At 32.1% G+C, this 22,724-nt stretch overlaps 1 protein-coding gene across 9 annotated transcripts in view; it reads right to left on the bottom strand.

Moving 5' to 3' along the window:
- LOC145242626 (uncharacterized) overlaps positions 1 to 22,724 on the bottom strand; it is a 377,218-nt gene that overhangs the window by 12,547 nt on the left and 341,947 nt on the right. For all 9 annotated transcript variants that reach the window (XM_080105747.1, XM_080105741.1, XM_080105740.1 and 6 more), the window contains 4 exons: positions 15,990 to 16,384; positions 12,551 to 12,682; positions 3,741 to 3,854; positions 2,498 to 2,610 (listed from right to left, as the gene is read on the bottom strand). In XM_080105747.1, the coding sequence (XP_079961873.1) occupies positions 2,498 to 2,610; positions 3,741 to 3,854; positions 12,551 to 12,682; positions 15,990 to 16,384 (754 nt within the window). The remainder of the gene's footprint in view (positions 1 to 2,497; positions 2,611 to 3,740; positions 3,855 to 12,550; positions 12,683 to 15,989; positions 16,385 to 22,724) is intronic.

Genomic DNA, 22,724 nt, shown 5'->3' with positions numbered 1-22,724 from the left:
GCTTATTTAAGCCATTGTTCGGTTTTCTGTTTTCATCGTTCGTTTGCCTTATGTTAGTTTTTTTTGTGTTTTTTTTTTCATTGTTTGATCGGCGCGTAGCGGGGAAAACAGAAACTAGCTTCCGCTAGGTTCAAGCCTACCTTTATATTAAAACTATTTTTTTTCTTTTACACCTCCAAACAACCGGCCAACGTTTTTTTTTTTGTTTTTTTTTTAACAGGGTTGTTTTAATCTAGCCCCCCCCCCCCACCAACACACACCTCCAAACACCCGGGCAACGCCGGGTGCCTCCCGCTATCTATTATATAAAAGACAAAATGCGTGCGCGTGTGTGTGTTTGTATGTCTGGCAAAAACTTTCGACTGATGCGATGGATCTTCATGAGATCAGTATCATTTTGAAGCTTGATCCTTTGGACAACAAATATCAAAAAATTGGCCAAAAACATTCATTCCTTCACTTTCAAATTGGCCATTTTTTACAAGGAGGGGTTGCTTTTTTTCGTCCACATTTTCGCAAGTCATCGTCTCCGTTGGATGGACTACGCTTAATTTCAACGCTTTCAACTTCCGGTTGCGAGACGGAAACATCAGCTAAGACGTTAGTTTTTTTTGTTTTTCCTCCTTCACATTAAGGGTTTGAGCCTGCTTGTCCACTACTACTTTTTTTTTTAACCCCTTTCTCCACCCAAACTGCCTACTGTTGTTTTGATCCCCCTGATCTACCACTTTTTTTATCTCCGCCCCTGGTTCCTTACTACACCTCCACACACCCGGGCAATGCCAGGTACTCTCGTTAGTCTTAATATAAAAGAAGCAAATATTGGGCAGCTAAACGCTTCAATATATAAATTTATATGAAATGTGTCAGTTTGAAACATCACCAATCTACACGCAGTGTGCTTAATAGTATAAAAAAATTGATCACAAGGGCTGTTCAATTGTTTTGATGAAGACGTAATGTCTCTTAGTCACGTCATATTTTAATGTTTTTTTTATGAAGCGAAGAACTGGATTCTGGAATATGAGAATTTTCAAAGCTCAGCTAATCAGAATGGATGGACTTTGGCAAGGGAACCTTTATTATTTATGAATCAAAAATTCGAAAAATTATAGTAGGTCTATATATGTATTAGCCAGTTACGGTCGGTGTAATCAGAGAATTTGTGGAACATGTAGAATTGGTTCTGATAACAACTGGTAGCAGTGGTAGGACTAAATATTTAGAGAGAAAAATAGGGACTCCTTCCTCTAAAGATGTTGCGATTGTGATGGTGTTGCTCGTAGGATACAATGTAGCATTCTATTATCACGATGGAATGTATCTAAAATGGTGTTTGAAAGCTACATAAAATAGTGGTTTGAATGTATTGAATTTGTATATATCTGTTGTTGCAAACCTATGATACTTTGGTCCAGAGGGGAATTTCTGCAGTCATTTTATTATATTGTATACATTATAAAAGTTATCTGTTGAAAGTACCATTTCTGTTAAGGAACACCATCAGTTTATGGAGGAGGAAGAGGAGTTAACATATTGTAGGCGGACGGATTTACATTCTTGTTTGGATGTTGATTTTTTCAAGAAAGTTAATTATGCCATTCAGAATTTGTGTTCTACTGCATGTTGATTTCCATACTGCAGAATACAACTCTACAACAGAAATAGGCCAAAAGAATCAATAAAAATACAAGAACTCCATTGCAAAGAAACTAAAAGAATGTCTCAACCAACAGCATACCAAGTATTTTTTGGGTGAATTCAGAACTATATAGATAAGGAAGGCTCTATAAACTGGCTATGATCAGGAGAAGACTATAATGGTTGCCCTGATCAAGGCTTGATGACAAATACTTTAAATAAAATGGTCTCAGCAATGACAACAAGTGCAAGTTCTGCCACACAGAAGTAGAGAGTGTGAGCCACCTGAATCCTAATGTAAGGTTCTATAAAGGACGGTTATTATATGATAGAACATGCCACAATGAATTGTGTAAATATCTCTATTGGACGATCTGTAAAAAGTTGAATATCAAATGCAGCAGCAAATCCTGAGAACATGTTTACCAGAAAGCACAGTTGGAAATAAGTTGTACACCATCTACTATGACTATGCAATCCCTACAGCTAAGTACCTAGAAAACGATAGTGCTGATTGTAATTTCATGCCATATTTCTTGTCATTTTTTTCTTATCATTTGATTGTTTTTATATGCATGTATAGCATTTTGCTTTTAGCTGTTCACAAATTGTCTATTGCATTCTACATTTGGCATTAAGCAGAATATCACTTTTTACTATAGTTTATGGAGTTGATTCTGTTAAAGAGAGAAAGGACATGTAAAGTGTGATAAAGAGAGAGATAAATAAAACAAAAGAGAGGAGGAGAGAAATGGAGAGAGAGAGAGAGAGATATGTGAAGCACAAGGGAGAGAATGTAAGAGAGAAATGAAGCCAGAAAGAAAGAAAAGAATAAGATAGAGCAGACAAGTCTCACCTTAGCTGGTTGGTTGCCACTGGTTGAGTTAACTGTAGAGTCAGAGAAGTCTGCACTACTGCGTTTCGCTTTGCTTTGGTTCGAGCTGTTTTTCCTTTCTTTCCTTTGACTACCTGTTAATAGAAACATAAGTGAAGTGAAGAGTATAAAGGCTTAAATAAAAGAAATCTGGAGATAGAATAAAAGGAAATATGAACAAAGATGAAATCAAAATTTATTGGTCAGCATTTTAAATGGTAGACAAAATCCAAACATACTTTTAGCCATTTACCAAAAGAGGGAAACTTTTTAATATTGATTTGATGAGTTCATTAAGAATTCACTGGTTTAATATATACACAATGAAGACTAATTTCAATATCTGGACCAATTTTTTTTTTATCCAGGACGATTCACTCTGACTTTATAGTTGCTTACAAATTCTAAGCATACAAAAAAGTAAATTAGAAAACATGAATGATCAAGAAGCAGAATAATTAACACACATTACAAAAATGATGTTCTTTATGGTTTGTTTAATTTCGTTTCTTTTTCATGGTATATTAGCTAGTACTTAATAATATTAACAATAAAACACAATACCTAACGTGAACAGTTGAAGATAATTGATAATTCAGTATTTTAACAATTTTTAAATAGCATTATTTCATAATACAAAATTTTATGATTTAGACTTAGCAAAGCCAAAGCCATATCCTGCATCCATATCTATTAGACTAATAGAACCACGCTGTTATTTGTTGCGAAGACAAAGCATCATTAGCAATTATTCAAAACAATTCACATATAAACTATATTATGGAAACAGTTCACATAAATCATTTTATATGAAAATTTTCTTAAATAGTGAAACAAAAGAAAAAAGAGAAAATAAATTATCATCTTCATTTTTTCTTTTGAAACGTTTTGTGAAGGACTTAATTTCTCTTATTTGCTGCCATTTTGTTTGTGATGCATGCTAGAAGCAGATCGCCATTAACTGATTGCTGCGTTTTAGGTGGTCTACAATGTAAAGCATGATCATTTAATATCGATATGGAACAAGCATTTTGAATGAATGACGGCAGTTAATGTTGCTCTACTTGTTTCAACACAATTTCTAATGGAAGCTTTCACTGAGATTGAATGTTATTTCTGCACAAATAATTCTTGTTTACTTATCAAATATTTTTTGTCTTTATTAACTTTTATGAAATAAAGATAAGTCCACAAAATTTTTAAACCAGATTAAAAAAATCGTTACCTTTGTTCATACCAACTTCGTAACATTTGCGTAGTCGACATGCCTGACAACTTTTACGTCGATGTTTATCAATGGTGCAGGTGTTAGTTGCTGGACATACATAGTCAACAGGACCTGTCAAAAAGAGAGAAGAAACTCTCAAACCTGACAAAGATCAAACGACTTGTTCATTCTTTTTCTTTAGATTCAGGAATAACTTGCTTCATCCAACAAAACTTTTTGAATATTCTTTTATCTAACATTGAAGAGCATTCAAATTGAAAGTAAAATCATACAGTGATAAAATTACAATTATGATACAACTCCGTCCAACTGGTTTTATTGCTATCAGAGATGTGGTTCTATTCAAATCTAAGAGGTCCACCCTTGCACGCTTTACCTTCACTGAGAAAAAGTTAATTTATTGTCAATCACCTTAGGTGCCCCTACCGAGGAATGCTAACAGAGGTGCTCAAGCACTCTTTATAGGCCAGAGGGTGTTGGCTTCCCTAAATTATACCATACCTTTTAGTCTCTGTGGATGGAGTAGATAATAGGAGATGTGCTTGTGTTTGTAAAAGCTTTAGTAAATGTTTTCTTTATAATAATCTGCTTCTTATGAGAGTTAGTTAAGAGGATTGCTTGGTTATTTGGTTTGATAGAAAATCAACATTTTTTTTTTTAATCATTTAACAAAATCAACACTTTTACTAATATTTTTAGGGTTATTCAAATGTTAACTTGTATTTATATACTTTAATCATGTTTTGATTTTTCCACTTGTCAGATCTGATTTTATTTCATAAACCAATTGCTTATAAGGACATCATAACATGTTTTTTATTCCATTTTTTTAAATTTTGTTTATGTTTTAAAATGTTTCCATTGCAGAGTATAGATGAATATGAATGCATTCAATGAAAACCTGTTTTATTGCATGTACAGTCTGGTAGACAGGCTACATTCATAGTTATGTTGTTCTTCTTTAAGTAAGAATATATAATCCTTGTGCAACCCATGCAAAAAATACTTATTGTTTCAGGCTTTTTTTAAATTTCGTATTTTTCTTGCATTGATCCTCTGGCCATGTAGATGTGCGGATGCCTGAGATATTTGTCTTGAACTTCCTGAAATTTCTTTTTGAGAATTACAAGATGGGCTTTTGTTTTGTGGAGTATGCAGAATTGAGTCACTACTGGTTCAATGGGATATGTGATATGATCATTGATTATCAATTTTCATTAAGGGTTTCCTACTCATAATGAATAGATTTTAAAACTCCTTTAGAATAATTCCCTAGATTTTAGAAACTACCTTCTTTGGCAGCATTAGATGGGTATGATTTTAATTAAAGATGAAATAATCTATCACCTCTAATATTAAAATTGTTTCAATAACCTCTGCATAAAACCTCTCAACTGGTGGTGTTCTGCTAAATATATTTGGGGTCTTACAGTTTGTATACTAAATTGTTCTAATTCAGTTATACTCTAATGAGTGATCTATATAATTTTAATTGTGTGTTTTGATTCACTATCTACTTTGTGTTGGATATCACACAGAAATTACAATTTTCTATTATGTTTGAGATTTATACATTTGGAGTGAAGAATAAAGACCAATTCCCTATTGAATATTGCCAACAAAAATTTATATTCACCTACAACTCAGATTTATATCCTTTCAATTTTTAAGATATCCATTGTATAATTTTCCAAACTGGACACATTTAGTTTTTGCTTTAGAATTTCTGTTGTCCATTTATTGATTTGCTTTAAGCTTTGTTATAGTCAGCACTTAATGACGCCTATATATTTCCATCTGTATTAGACAATCTTCCACATATAAAGATCTGTTCACTCTGACTAAACTTATAGACAATAAAGTACCTTGTGGGACCCTATCATTTTTCATATCAAAAAAATGAAATAAAACACAAACTTTCAAATAATGTAAACTGTGAAGATGGAGATTGCACAAATCTTTCATAATAAAATATTTCTACATAGTATCATATGCCTATCTATATCTATTTCAACATAGTATCATATGCCTATCTATATCTATTTCTACATAGTATCATATGCCAATCTATATCTATTTCTACATAGTATCATATGCCGATCTATATCTATTTCTACATAGTATCATATGCTGATCTATATCTATTTCAACATAGTATCATATGCCTATCTATATCTATTTCTACATAGTATCATATGCCTATCTATATCTATTTCTACATAGTATCATATGCTGATCTATATCTATTTCAACATAGTATCATATGCCTATCTATATCTATTTCTACATAGTATCATATGCTAATCTATATCTTTTTTTTTTTTTTTTTTTTTACAAAGGCATCACCACATTATCAAGGCCAAGAGGCCACTCAAGGATAAGGGTTAAAGAGTGTATAGTAGAAGTTGGTCAATATAGTAATCATTAGTAATGAAAATTTGGTAAATTTAACTTATATGGAACGGCTCATCAAGAACTTATTTACCTTAGACTTGAACACAACCATATTGTAGTCAGCCGGAAAGCAGGAAAACGGAAGACAATTCCACAGTCGTGCGGTTCTAAGAAAGAAGCTTTGTTCATGGAATCTATGTTTAGGTTTAGGCACAGATAAAGAGTGGGGGAAATTATTGATAGTGTTTACAGCTAGACGAGTGTTTCTTGTGAAAGTTTGGCGAGGGGGGACCATAGATTGAAGCTCAGTTGAACACTTTCCATGAAAATAACGATACATCAGAGACAAACTCGCAACATCTCTTCTGTGAGATAGAGGTTGTAAGGAGGAGAAAAGGACATCTCCTACGAGGCTACGAAGTCTATTTTGAACTCTATCAAGGCAGGCCAAGTCCTTTCTAGCAGCTCCTGCCCAGATGTGGCAACAGTATTCCATCCTTGGACGTACCTGGCTCTTATATAGATAGAGAATAGCATCAGCAGTGAGATATCTACTGGATCGATAGAAAGATCCCACCATTTTTCCAGCGGCCTTGGCAACAGATTTGATATACGTGTTCCATTCTATTTCTACATAGTATCATATGCCCATCTATATCTATTTCAACATAGTATCATATGCCGATCTATATCTATTTCAACATAGTATCATATGCCAATCTATATCTATTTCTACATAGTATCATATGCCAATCTATATCTATTTCAACATAGCAAATATAGATATAGATTGGCATATGATACTGAATGATTAAAAAATTTTGTTGGCATTTTTGACTGAAGCTTTTACAAATGTCTCAGTAATATTGAAGCACTGATTTGTTGTTGTTGTTTGTGTCTATCCAAAAATGTTCCTTATCATTTCCCGATTTTTCAAAGAATTTAACTTGCTAACACATTTTTGCTACATTTTTAAACTTTTTTGCTAATTCTATTGACCTGTAACCCTTTCTTTGATTTATCTAGCAAATTAAATATTGTCTGTTAAAAAAAATATCCTTAGAACTGTTCTACACAAACTGATTCTTTTGTTTGTTACTCATGTTTGGTGTTCAGTTTTTTACACACACAGCATTTTGCTATTGCAATATTTCTGTAAAATGCTCTCCTGTCTGATAAATTATCTACATATTTGTAGTGTTGTTGAAGATTGTGATCGTCTTTCTGTGGGAGATTCCTGGGTTTCTTAAGAAAGCCTTTTGAATTGGAATAATGATAGTGTTACTTGCTCTTTTTTAGGTGATTATTTTTTTATACTGTAGGGATTTGAAGGAAGATTTGTTTTCTTAGTTGAAAGTTAGAAATTCTTTTGCAGCAGTTGCATTAATTTGGAGTAGGACCAAGTTGGCAGAATGATTTAAAAATTATTTCATACATCTGCAGAAGGGTTGGATGTTTTTAACCCAAACCCTTTTCTTTTTTTTAAAGTCGTGCAGAATCTTGACTCAGCCATATGATCCTCATGAGAGTTTACACATCTGATTATTCCAGGTGGTCAGAACAATGTTCCCTATAAATTTAACAGATTTTCATTTTGGTACATCAGCATTTTTACCAATTCTAACAGTGGGTTAGAGATACAAGTGTCAACTTTGACTTCAATGCAGCCAATTTCAACTTTAAATTATGTTTTGCAGTTACTGAAATTCATAACATAAAAAAAATGTTGGTGTCAATTATTTGGGTTTTTTTTCTCAGTGTTATTCTCTTTAAATTTGATATCCGTTTTTTTTTTTTAAAGTTCATTTATCTATGAAATTTTTAACACAAAACCTATTTAATAAATTAATTTATGAATGAATAAAAAGGTGATTAAAATCTAACAATAGTTCATTTTAAAAAGTCTTATAAAAAAAAAAAAGTATTTTGGTAAAAAATGCAATTGTCCAATGCAATTCATTATCTGTTTTGTTAATGACTAAAATGTGTTGTAAGCAATGCACACTTTTCTTTCTTGGTTATATCCTTTTTTTTTTAATTACTTAAATCATTATTGAATTTCATAAACACTTTCCAACCCTACCCAGTTATCCCCCCCCCCCCATTTTATTTAATACTAAAAAATAAAGGACTAATACTAAAGACTGTCAAATTTTGTGCGTAGGAACTTGGAAGGGTATTTAGTTTCAATTTTCTTTTCATACAAACAGAAGCTGATTTAAAATAATTGATGTACATTAAAAAGCATTAGATAAACATGAAAACACCACTTGTCATGTTTGGTGTTATATCATAATAAAAGCAACTAAAATAGATTGTCTAAGTGTTTTTTTTTTTGTTTTTTTTTTTTTACATAGGCATCACTACTCATCAAGGCCCAGAGGCCACTCGAGGATAAGGGTTAAAGAGTGTACAGTAGAAATTGGACAATATAGTAATCGTTAGTAATGAAGATTCGGTAAATTTGTTAACTTATATGGAACGGCTCATCAAAAACTTGTTTACTTGAAGACAATATTGTAGTCAGCTGGAAAGCAGAAAAATGGAAGACAATTCAATAGGCGTGCAGTTCTAAGAAAGAAGCTTTGTTCATGGAATCTACGCTTAGGTTTAGGCACAGATAAAGAGTGGGGGAAACTAGTGATAGTGTTTTCTGCTAGACGGGTGTTTCTTGTGAAAGTTTGGCGAGGGGGGGGGGACCATAGAATGGAGCTCAGCTGAGCACCTGCCATGAAAATAACGATAAAGCAGAGACAAACTCGCAACGTCTCTTCTGTGAGAAAGAGGTTGCAGGGAAGAGGAAAGGACATCCCCCACAAGGCTACGAAGTCTATTTTGAACTCTATCAAGGCAGGATAAGTCCTTTCTAGCAGCTCCTGCCCAAATGTGGCAACAGTACTCCATCCTTGGACATACCTGGCTCTTATATAGATAGAGAATTGCATCAGCAGTGAGATATCTACTGGCCATTTTTCCAGCGGCCTTGGCAACGGATTTAATGTATGTGTTCTATTTAAGATCAGGAGTAAAGGTCAAGCCCAGAAGCTTGTAAAAACATGAGGCCTCCCCAAGACGATAGCCATTCATTTCAATTAATGCCAGATGGGGATCGGAGCGTTGATGATGTAAACATAAAAGCTTGGTTTTAGATGCATTAAAAGTAACAAGCCACCTCTTTCCCCATTGTACCACTTGCTCAAGATCAGAGGAGAGAGAATCAGAGAGAACTTGGTCGTTTACGGTCTTAGATATGCTACCATAGATAGTAGTGTCATCAGCATAAATGTCTACGAATAAATAAGGATGTGATTTGGAAGATCATTAATATAGATCAGAGAGAGAGTTGGGCCCGAGATGGACCCCTGAGGGACTCCAGCATTAATACTAAGAGCTTCTGATTTCTGCCCATCAATCACTAATCTTATGAACCTATCAGAGAGAAATAATTGAGAAGACATTTCTAGCTATACCATAGCTGGAGATCTTGTGAAGTAAACCTTTATGCCATACTCTATCAAAGGCCTTTGATATGTCAAGAGCAATTGCCCTAGAAAGGTAGCCTCCGTCGAGAGATTCGCTAATCCTATGAGATATAACTGTAAGGACATCTGCTGTAGATCTAGTAGAACGGAAACCATATTGTGTGTCACTACGAAGGTTGATTACTTCTCCATTTAACACAGATTGCAGCAACTTACTAATACGGGGTATATTGATAAGATTTTCCAGGGTGATGGGAGTTTTGTAAGGATGGGCGCAAGTTCTGGTTGAAGTCTTGAGCACTATAATTGGAATGCTGTCAGCGGCAGTTGCTTTACTGGAATCAAGGTTTTTGATTAGCTTGGCAACATCACGTACAAATATTTGTATATCACATAGCATGTTTTCTGATACAGGAGGAAATATTGGAGGTTGGCAACCTTGGTCGCAAAAGTTAGAATTAGCTGCAAAGTTCTTGGCAAAGAGTTTGGCTTTGTCTGACACTGATGAGATTACCTCAGGTCCATTGATGAGAGTTGAGATAGAGCACACGTTTCTGTTAAGGATTCTGTTTGCTATTTGCCAAAACCTATGGGAACCAAGCCGCTGCTCAGCTACTTTAGACTTGACGGACTGAGCATACAACTCTCTTGCGTTCTTTATTACTTTCTTACAGTGGTTGCTGGCAGTTCTGAAAACGGCTTTAGTCTCAGTACATCTATTATCTTGGAAGCAATGGAAAAAGTGATTTCTATGCGCAATGGCAGCAGCACATTCCGGAGAGAATCACAGCTGGCTGTAAGGTTTTTGTTGAAATTTTTTTGAGAGTATGAAACGGTCTATACCTACAATTAACCATTCTGTCAGGTCTGATACTATAGAGGACACATCCTTTTTAAACATGGTACACAGAGGTAGATCTGATATAAATGTGCGGAAGCTATCCCAGTCAGCCATAGAGTATCGATATACTGTACGATGGAGAGGTACATCTGGGGAGTTATTGTATTTCATTTTTATCTTAACTGATACAACTGAGTGATCGGGAGATCCAAGTTGAGATGGAACCAAAGCTGAACACAGTTCAGAGCAAGTTGTGAGAAAGAGGTCTAGAAGGCTTGTATATTAAGTGTCACAAAAGATTCCACAAACGAAGAACATAAAAAAATGATGTAGATGTAAAGACCATGAAAAATATTAGTTTTATAACCTACAAGATCACACATGGATTTGATACATCTATATATATAAAAGCGAAAATTTGTGTGTGTATGCATGTTTGTTTGTATATCTCGCAAAAACTTTCGACAGAGGCGACGGATTTTCATGATAGGTATCATTTTCAAGTTTGAACGTTTGGCCGATAAATATTGAAAAATTGGCCAAAAACATTAATTCCTTCACCCTCAACCAGACCCTTTTCTACCAGGAGGTGTGACGAAAAAATTGTTCCTTCATTTTGTCTCCTCCTGCTACTACGACAATGACGTCATGTTTGACCTAGAAAACGTTGACGTGAGTTGAAATCACATGCAAGTGTTTTTAAAGGTTTAATTTTATCCTTTCTCAGTTGTGTGGCTCTTTAGAGTAGGGGTAACGTGTCAAGATTTTTTTTTTCGCCTTAGCCTCGAAGCTTCAGGTTCAAGCCTACCTACCTACCAAAACTTTTTTTTTTCTTTTACACCTTTAAACACCCGGGCAACGTTTTTTTTAATTTAAACAGCGTTATTACTTCGCTTATTCTTTAGTTTACCCCCCCCCCCCACACACACAGCGTTGTTATCTTAAGATTTCGACATTTCGAAGTTATCTTAAGAGTTCAATCCGACAGGGTTATTTATGCCAATTTTTTTCTCTGCTTTTTGCTATTTTGGATTTTTTTTTTTTTTTTCCCCGATTTTTTTAATATCGTTTTTTTTTTTTTTGTAATATTTAAACAGGGTTATTACTCCCCCCCCCTACACACACCTACAAACACCCGGGCAACGCCGGGTACCCCTTGCTAGTTATATATATAACTTTGACATTAGTTGATAATCAAGATTTTTACAAGGAATGCAAAGTCCAAATACATTATGATGTCATGGTAGACCCTCCTCTCTCTCTTAATTATTTATATCATTGTATTCCTTTCACCAGCCAATTTTTTATTTCTTCACTTTAAAAAAACTATTTAACCTGTAATTTATAGTCATTTATGCATTCTGTAAACACCAAGAAAATTCTCCTAAATGAAGTTAAATATCAAGGCAAATAACAAAATGATTGTGGAAAAGAATGCACAGCATATTAATAATGTCATCGAGTTTACTGTTATGGAAATCACCTCATCTTTGTTGGTAGTACAAGATTAGTTTGGACAATTATCCAACTTTGATGCAATCTTAATTTATTCAATAAGTCATATTTTTTAGAAACAAATTTTCATGCTAAACAAGATTGCAAGTTTGTTGGTATTTTAATCAGATTAAGCATATCTGCACTAACTTGAAAAAATAGTTATTACTGTTAGAAACAGCTGGATATATTTTATGTCAACATTTTAAGTAAAGTGATAAAAAAAATAAAAGTGAGGAAGTTTCCAGAGTTCTACAAAAACCATAATTTCTATGGCTCCCTAACTTGCACCAACTCTTCTTCTCGGGGTATGAAATTTTGCAGCTAATTTCATGGGAATTAATCTGATAAGTAAAATGCAAACTATTTTTATTTTTACTCTGTTTCGATTCTTTAAAATCAAGTGAAACCATTTAAGATAAAAAAATCGTCATATCAACAATAGACTATTGGAAATATGATAGAAAAGAATATATTGAATATGAATGAAACTTCTACATGGAATATTATTTTCAAGGTATAAAATACATTCTTTTATACAAACAATACTATTAATCTTAAATGCATTAAATAAAAACAAAATATCAATGACTCACCTTGGATACTTCGTTTAAAGAAAGCCTTACAACCCTCACACGACCATACGCCGTAATGAAAACCTGATGCATTGTCATCGCAAACCTGACACAATCTTGTAGAGCTGCCTGTACTACTACTACTACTACTACCTGTGAAAACAACGAAAACATTAAGCAATCATGAGAAATGAGGTTGCATAACAATAACGAATAAACCAGTTAAGAAAAACAAAACATACACAAAGTAGAAGTTATTTAAGTCTTTAAGGTGAAAATTATTATTTGTTAGCTCTATCTGAAAGGATATATTCTTTAAATTTGGAGAACACAAAATCTGAAAATGAAAGATTATGCTTATTGACGCAATGTTTTCCAAATTAAATTCTCATAAAACAGTTCTTGTCATTCTTAAAGTATATGCAGGTCCATTGTTGAAATGAAAGAAATGTGCAGTGTATAAAATGTGCTGGGTAATTTTCTCACCAATGCAATTTTTCAGTTTCCTTAAGATATTATTGTAATAGCTCCGCCCCCACCAAAAAAAAAACAAAAACAGGATTCTCTCCATCTATATATATATATATAAAAGCGAAAATGTGAGTATGTATGTTCGCTTTTTGTGTATGCCAATTCTAAATAATTAAATAAATTCAAACGTGTTTCCGTGGTGGCCCAGTGGTTAACGTCGCGCTTTTTTTTTTCACACTTTAATTTCCAACTTTGCCTCAAGGGTTCGGGTTCGATCCTCATACTTACCTACCAAAACTTTTTTTTTTATTTTACCCCCCACCCCCCGACACAAAAACCTGGGTGTTTTGATTTACCCAAAACCACACACATCTCCAAACACCTGGGCAATGCCGGGTACCCCCCCCCGCTAGTTTATAATAAGCGAAAACGCAACTGCTATCACTTTTTTGCTCAAGCTAGTTTCCATAAAGTGTTCATATCATAAGTTTTGATTCGTTCTATCAAATCTTCTTCATCGACTTTAATTTTGATGAAAAAGCTTATGGCAATGTTTTTTAAGCTAGCTGATTTTCATGTTTTGTTTTCATTAGTTGATGTTAATAAATTTTCTTCTATTGGGCTGTCTCTAATTTCTGGAAAATGATTGAGCTGTCTAAATACTGATGCTTTATGAGGAGCAACCGCCTGGTGAACTTATTATCAATTATCAATGATTCAAGAAAATTTTCGGCCAAGCTATAAGAATTTTGTTCACAATGTTAAAATAGTACACCCAACTCTAATTGTTCAAATTTGTTTTTCATTGAATGAATCAATATATTTCTGAACAATAAGAATTATAGCAAAACCTATAAATATACGAGGTGCCTGCAATAAACTTCCAGACTTTTTTTGTAAAGGCATTTAAAATTGTTGTATACTCTTATTCAGTATACTATTACTATACATCTTATGAGATGACTGACCAGTTTTTATGATTTCAGATCCAAATTAACAGCTAGAGCAGGAATTGGAATACGCCCTACTAAGGCCTGATAGTTTAAGTTGGTGAATTTCAAAAATGCTATCGGGACATGAAGACACTTTAGAAGAACAATATGCAATAAAATTCTGTTTTAAACTCAGAAAAAATGCCACAGGACCCTTTGGAATGCTTCAGACTACATTTGGATCAGCTTGCATGAATCGAGCATCAGTTTTTGAGTGGCATAAGAGATTCAAGTAAGACGGGAAGTTCGTGAAAGGTGTGGACGGGGTAAGGAAGTTAAAACACCAGAGTTGATTGGCCAAATAAAGAATTTTGTGGATAAAGACCGTTGTGTGTCTAGTGAGACAATAAGCGCACAGTTTGATGTCAGTGTGGGAACTGTACACACAATTATTCACGAGGAACTGAAGATGCAAAAGATTTGCGCAAAGTTTGTTCCAAGGGTGCTCAGAGAAGATAAAAAAGAAAGAGATTGTCATGACAGCAGCGAAATGGTCGCACTGATCAATTTAGATTTCGAAGTTCTTGATGCTTTAGTGACCTATGATGAAAGCTGGATCTATTACTATAACCCAGAGACAAAGTTCCTAGTAAAAACATGCTGGCTTTCCCAGATCCAAGAAGACCAGACAGAGCAAATCCACCCAAAAACTTACGATGATCATTTTTTTTGACAGCACAGGCATCATCTACATGCACTGGGTTCCTACTGAACAGACAGTCAACAAGGAATACTATGTTGAAGTTTTAAGGGAGTTCAGAAAAAGATTCCGTCGGAAGAGGCCAGCACTTTTTAAATTGGGTCGGTAGCATTTCCACCAGGACAACGCACCAGTTCTCACCCTCCCTATAGTCCTAACCTTGCTCCTTGTGACTTTTGATTATTCCCTAAGCTCAAGGAAAACCTTAGAGGCTGCCGTTATGAGACAAATGAGAAGATGAAAAAGGTTGTAACAAGTGTCATTGAACCATAGAACTTTCTATAGGACCTTCCAGAAGTTGTTGGAACGGTACAAGTTCATTGAAGCTGGAAGAGAATACTTTGAAGGGAACTAGAGTTTCATGTGTGTATAATCAATAAAAGTGCCCATACGAAAAAGTCTGAAAACGTATTATGTAGAAGATAAACAGAAACTACACAGAAATTTTTGTTTCATTCCAAAAAGAAGTCATCAGCCTATTTAGTTTACTTGCGATAAGTTATATATCTTTTAAATTCATACAAAAGTTCATAGGTCATTATTGTATACATTATTAGAGCTCGAAATAATTTAGTAAATGTCTTTTTGAAACAAATTCAAAACAAAAGAACAGAACCATTAATATTTAGAATTAATCTCTTCATTAACTTATTTGTGTCTTTTTATTTGTGCCGATCAATGAGAATTCTTTTTTTAGTTACATCCTTTACCTACATATAGGTAAATGCCAAAACTTGTATTACAAATTCTTTTTTATGTCATCTTTTTTTTGACGTTTACATGCAGAACAATCTAAAAAAATTCCCAGTGATCTGTAAAATAACCCCCCAAAAAAAGAAAAGACCCATAAATCAAACAAAAAGAACAATTTGGAATGTTAACGATTTTATTTTGATGTTTCTTTCGTTTAATTTTTATGGTAAAAAAAAAATTCATTGATGAAGCTTTTTAAAAAGCATCAAGTTTTGTTATTAAGATTATTATAAAATGAGCAGAAACAATTGTTTGAATTAAAATGTTTTGGAAATAAATTAGGAACGTTTCAAAAAGATTATATGGAAAATCGAAAAATTATATATAAAAAAAAAAGAATATTAACGCAAAGTGTCTCCGCTGCATTTAATAATATTTGCTTATATAAGAATGAGTTAATTCATTATGTGAAATCTAAGAGTATCTAATATGATCAATCATTGAAACTTTTTAAACATCATGTCTAAATGAATGGATGGTACAAAGTTAGCATTTATTGCTGAAGTATTCGTTTTTATTATGAATAATATTTGTATTCACCCACCTGCAATCACATTTTCGTGCTTTTTCTTGAAGTCAGCAGTTAGTACCGTTTCTCCAGCCGAAGTACTGGCCAGTTGCACTCCTCCATTTCCGCCTGTGGACTGGATATCAGCCATCTCCAATGTAGTGGAAGTTGGAGTCTGTGGATTACCCGATGATGATGATGACGATGATGATGATGACGATGATGATGAAGCTGATGAAGAGGTGGATGAAGTAGTGGCAGATGTTGATGCTGATGCTGAAGTGGAAGAGGAGGAGGAGGAGGCAACGGTGGCAGAGTGACTGGCAGAAGTCATCACTACTGCAGCAGGGGGCCCATGGATATGTGCACACCGGTCAGGGGACAGCATCTTGACATCGTCTGCCGGCATTACCTGCTTATCAATCATCTCTCTGAAATCATAAAAAAAAAAGAAAAATGATAAAGTTTCTAACCAAAGAAAAAGTCATAAAATTAATAAAATAATCTAATTGTAACAAAATTTTGGCAAATGAAAGATAAGGTTATGAAATACATTTTCATAACCTTATCTTTCAATGGATAAACCATTTCAATGCAATTTGAATTCTAACAACTAGGGTTTGTTAGAAAAAAGTAAACAAAAAAAGCCATTCTTTTTTATCATTCACCAATAACATTGTGAAGATACATCTGAAGAAGGTCAGAGGTTATGACGCTCGAAACGTTGTGAGAACAACCAAGATGTGAACAGTACTTTGAACAATCCAAATACACTTCAATGCAGTATAAAACTACTGACATTAAAAAAACGAATAATCATAGAAAATGCAATTTCTTTTAATTTCTTTTTTGAAATTATTTTTTATTTGAGGAATGAATTGAAAGAGAATAAAAAAACAATGTTTAAACCATAAAATGGCTGTTTTAAGCAAATTATAAGAAATATCAATATATTTGCATACATATATTTACCAAATATTTAAAATATTATTGCAAAAAAAAAAAAAAAAAAAAAAAAAACCAACACATGAGGTACATTTGAAAGCAAAATTACACAGCAATATTATGAAACATAAACAAATATTTATTTGTTTAAAATTTATATATTTCGAAGTTATGCTCCTTCTTAAGAATTTTGTACATTTTTTTCTTCCCCCCCCCCCCTTCTTGCCATGATGTTAAGTTGGGAAAAAGAAAAATCAGTGAGTAAAAGTCCGCGGTCACCACATTATGTACACAATCTCAAAAAAGAATCTGTGGTAGCAATTAACTGTACTGAAGATTTCATAGCTTGAATTGTTTGAAAATTTTCAAAAAATTATCAAGAATATCAAAAAAATATGCCAACAGAAAAAGTGTATTTTATAATAGAATTTTTCTTTACTCCACGAACATGATTAACTGGAGTTTTACTAAAATGTTTAAAAAGGAAAATATTTTGTTTAATGTTAGAAAATGTATATACTCTTTTTAATGAGTACTGTAATTAGAATGAAAATTTAGATTTAGTTCTGTGAAACAATCTATGAAATCGTCTAATAGCAATGATGACAGCAAAACTATTTTAACATCATTTATGAGAAATAAAAAAAAAAGTTTAAGTTTATTTCATAAGATTTTATTCTATAAGCAATTTAGTCAAGACAATTAGTAAGCTACAATAAATATAATGAAAGCTTAACTTTGAACAAAATACGAACATTTTATATTCATCTTGCTCAAAAATTTGAGAATCAAAATAAGTTATTCTTAAATCTTTTTGTGATATTGCTTTGTATTTTATGGAATTGTGTACAAAATGATTTCAAAAATCATTTTTTTTCATTTCTTTCCATTCTATTTTAATATTTCCACAAAAAGTAAAAAAATAAACTTGTCACTTGATTCAATATTATAAAGTAATTAAATTCTAATCATCTTATTTCCTCAATCGTTCGTGTTGAGGTGCTTCAATATTTCAGCCAATGTGTTTTTTATCTATCATCAAATGAAAAATAAGTTTTCATTTGATGATTTTTGTATCAAAGTTTTACATTTGATGATAAAATGAAAATCTTGTTGCAAGATTTGTTCATCAATACATAATTTAGTTGTACAAGCAAATATATATATATCAGCAACCACTTAAAATTCATTGAAATTGACAAAGCAAATATAGTATTCTCTTGCAATTTGCAAGGGTTACTACATTCTTTACTCCTCATGCAAATAGTGAAAATCACGAATACTGGATGCAGTTTTAAAACGTCAACATAATAATAAATACTTCCCAAACAGTTTCTTACTCATTAATATAATAACAATGTAGTAATGATAATGTAAACACGTATTAATTTTATACTGCAACAATATTTTAATCAAAAAGAAGTGTATGAGGACATTTTTTGGTAGAGTTTGAAATTCTTCAAACCTTACTGCCAAATGAAATCTCCAGACTTTAGAGAGAAAAAATTGTTAGCTGTTAGATTCAAAATTTACCCACTATATTCCTCACAAAATCTCCAGATCTAGTGGGAAAATTTCTTAATTGGAAACACTGTTTATCAAGCATTCGCTTTGATAATGTTTTGATGCTAGTCCAGTATACAATTAAGAGTCTATGGGAAACTGCAAATAAGTGAGGGTATACTGTATACAAATCTTGATAATTTTTACAAGCATTGCATCATTAGTAGGTTTTTAATTACGAGAGAAGAAAAAAAAACAAATGATAAAAATGCTATTTTAAATTTGAGCATATATATGAACAAAATCTATATGTGAGAGCTCCTCTAAAAACTGAATTAAAAACAAGATCATTTGAAAAAGAAAACTATTTCTTCATACTTAGATAATAATGATATTAAAAGTTATTAGGAATAAAAACAAATATTTTCTCAATAGATAATAAGCAAAAAAAAAATGGCCATATATTTTGGTGCTGATGAGAAATATAAGAGACTAAAAGATGCACAATTTTTCTAAGAATACTGTGCAGAATATACATTAATTCTAAGAATACTGTGCAGAATATACATTAATTCTAAGAATACTGTGCAGAATATACATTAATTCTAAGAATACTGTGCAGAATATACATTAATTCTAAGAATACTGTGCAGAATATACATTAATTCTAAGAATACTGTGCAGAATATACATTAAAGTCAAAAATACATCTTCAGTTAAGACAACAGTACATTCTAGCTGATCCCTTTAAGATGTCCAAACTGAAAGTGATAAAGTTTGTTTCATTTAGAAAAAATTAAAAAGAAATAAGTTTGAAAAATTAATGTAGATTGTTTACAAGAACCACAGTATTTATGTAGACTTCTTCTCTGAAAGTGGTTATAACTTACTCACATGCAAGATAATCCTTAGATGAGAAATTCTAGAGTAATCCACACTTTGGAGAAAAGTAGAATAAAAATGGTATTTTCTATTAGTGCAAAACTGTTACTATGGGAAAATATCCAATATATACTTTAAATCCAATGTCAAGAAACTCCGGTCCTGTCACCCCCACACATATTTTAACTTAGTCAATTTCAACAATAATTCTTCATTCTCATAAAATTCAATTTTCAACTGAGAATCATTCCATCTCAATGACAATTGTCCTTGATATATATATATATATATATATTATTCAATTTAGGTAAATAAAATCACCATTTTCTGCGACAATAAAACTACTGTTTCAATCTAACAAGATCTCATCCAGAAAATCCTTTTAATGAAAAGAAGAAAAAAAAATTTGGAAGGCTTTTTTTATTTATTTTTTTAAAACCCGTTTCTCTCAAACTGACCTTGTTATTTGTGCATTGTTGAGCAATTATATTACAATATTTAAAGATAGGGATAAGCTGCCCAATAAAAAACTCCATAAATTGTAGGCATCATAAAAAAATCACCTTCTCACCAACTTAAACATTGTAAAGTAAAAGTAATTATGAGATCTAACTTTATAACACAACTCTCCTTTTAGTATTAATTGTTTTACTTTAAATAAACTTAAATTTATTGCTGCTTTGAATAATACCCCACAGTTTTAATCAATCTCACTTATTTCCACAAATTAAACCCCATGGTATCAATATAATCATATATATATATATATATATATATATATATATATATATATATATATATATATATATGTGTGTGTGTGTGTGTGTGTGCGCATGCCCTCATTAGTAAATTGATAGAATCTTCTCTTAATTCTCTACTAATATTTTCCCTTTACTTGAATATTATTGTATTTTACAAAACCTACACATTGTTTAACACTTATTATAATTTACCAATGGTTTAAAAAGATGTGTATCAACCCAACTAATCTTTCATTAACTGGAATTATAGATGTCACACTTCATGATATTATTAGTATCCATAACCATTACTAGTAAATAGTAAAACTTGTAATAATATACACCCCTAGTTTTAATATGTATTATCTTAATCTAACAATTTTTGTAATCACTCTGATGATTAAACAAGGCAGTCTTATATTTAATTGTTGATATTCTTTACTAGAATACTAGAATATCAATTTCTTATTAACCTTAAAAGTTTTTACCCATGTTTCAACCCTAATTTCTTTAGATTAACCCTGCTATCTTAATGTATAAGTTTTAAGAAATAAAAATACACAAATCATAAACTTAATATTAATATGATTCATTAATCTAAAGAAATTTAATGCTTAAAATGTATTCATATTTGTTACTTCCTATAATATATCAACAATCTATCCATTATACATAACTTAATTCTAACAAAATGAATATTAACTAGCGGGGGGTACCTGGCGTTGCCGGGGTGTTTGGAGGTGGGTGTGGTTTTAGGTAAATCAAAACTGGGGAGGAAATAAAAAAAAAAGTTTTGGTAGGTAAGTATGAGGATCGAACCCGAACCCTTGAAGCGAAGTTGGGAATTAAAGTGTGAAAAAACAAACAAACGTGCGACATTAACCATTGGGCCACCGCGAAATGCTAACGGAAACACGTTTGAATTTATTTAATTATTTAGAATTGGCAGGTGCACGTTTTAATGACTTAATGAGGTCAACTTTGACTGTAGGACAGTATTTTATTTACTGCGGGAACGCTTTTTTATTTTTATTTTCCCAAGATGTTTGGGGCGGGGGGAAACCAGCTCCCCATAAAAAGGGGATTGTCCAAATTAAATAGCAATTGTCTGATATAAGGAAAATATTTCCACATTGTTCAAAGCTGATTGCAGAATTAGTGTCGCTTTTATTATACGAAAAAGCCTAATCCACATGCGGCGAGTGAAAAATATTGAATATTTATCTTTTCAAAGTCAAACAAATTAAATAGAGGGGTGACCTCCGTTGTTAACTCGTAGATATTATGATTTATATGTGATATAAAAAGTTGAAGTTGTGAGCCGACCGACCGCTTCTGGGAAAAAAGCCTTTTACAGACATACACAAAAAGCGAACATACATACCTACACACATTTTCGCTTTTATATATATATATAGATTATAAGAAAGGATGTATATTTCATATTTGTATGATTTCAACTATTCTGTTTGTATTGAGTACTATTATAAAATATTGCTAGGGTAGATTAAACTTTCCATCATTCATCATTAGAATCTTAAACTTGTCATAATAAAATTTAAAGTACTATTAAAATGAAGTCCTTATATTTAACTTAATTTTTACTTCAAAGTTTTTCAACAAATATTACCACTATTATTATCAATGAAATTACGCAAATAATGTCTAGAATATGTGCTCGTTACCATAGCAACCAACCACAGATAAATTTACTATGCTCACTCTTCCTTTCGTTTTCTTTGTTAATTTTTAATTTTATGTCACTAATGAGAGCAGCCATCTTACCTAATTAAAATAACTAAGGTTACGTATGATTGAGTATAGTAGCTGCTGATTAAACCACCTGTCCTTTCTCCTAATGACCCCTGATGCATGTTTCCAAACATCCACAATAAATATTATTAATTTTTTCTTTTTTTTTAAAGCCTTCCAAATTTTTCTTTTTCTTTTTATTAAAAAATTGACTTTGATGAAGACCTGAGGCTTCGGTTGGCTGATGAGATCTTGTTAGATTGAAATGATAGATTTAGTGTTGCGACCGATGGTAATTTTGTTTACCTACATTGAATAAAATATCTTGCGCTTTTTATTAAGCACTATCAATAATCTCATTAAATCAATGGCTTTTACTTTCAGATATTTTTAACTTGAAATATATTTCTAATAAAAAATGAAATGATACAATATCGAGATTTGTTTGAAGGGAGTTTTAAGATTATAAATACATTATTTGAAAATATTCTTATATCATTAGAAAAGAAAAAAGTCTAAATGTTTTTGATGTTAATATAATTAGGAAAGACAAAAAAACAACAAAATGAAAATAAAAAATGTGGCTTTTTTGATAATAGACCTATTGAACTTCTTCCTCAGCTTAAACAAGCGTAGAGTGAAGTTAGCATTTGAGCAAAACAATACTAACAAACTTCTGATTATTTGTGAACTAAACCTGACAGTTTATATTCTGACAACAACCTTAGAATCAGTAAGAGACGTTTTTAAGAGGAACTGACTTTAAATATTTGCAGTGTTTGTAAATTCTAAAGACTTGGAAAACAATCTTTAATTCATAGATGTCATATTTTATAGAATAAAAAGATATCAATTCAATATCATTTTTAGTTAATATGGATGAGAATATTTAAACAGACAAAAAATAAAAATGGCTGCCTTGATTAAGTCACATATTTTTACATTGCAT

Source organism: Euprymna scolopes, chromosome 21 (assembly GCF_053919585.1).
Source record: "Euprymna scolopes isolate OS-2025 chromosome 21, ASM5391958v1, whole genome shotgun sequence".
NCBI lineage: Eukaryota > Metazoa > Mollusca > Cephalopoda > Sepiida > Sepiolidae > Euprymna > Euprymna scolopes.
Note: the sequence above shows the minus strand (reverse complement) of the source record. Positions and strands in the feature narration are given on the sequence as shown.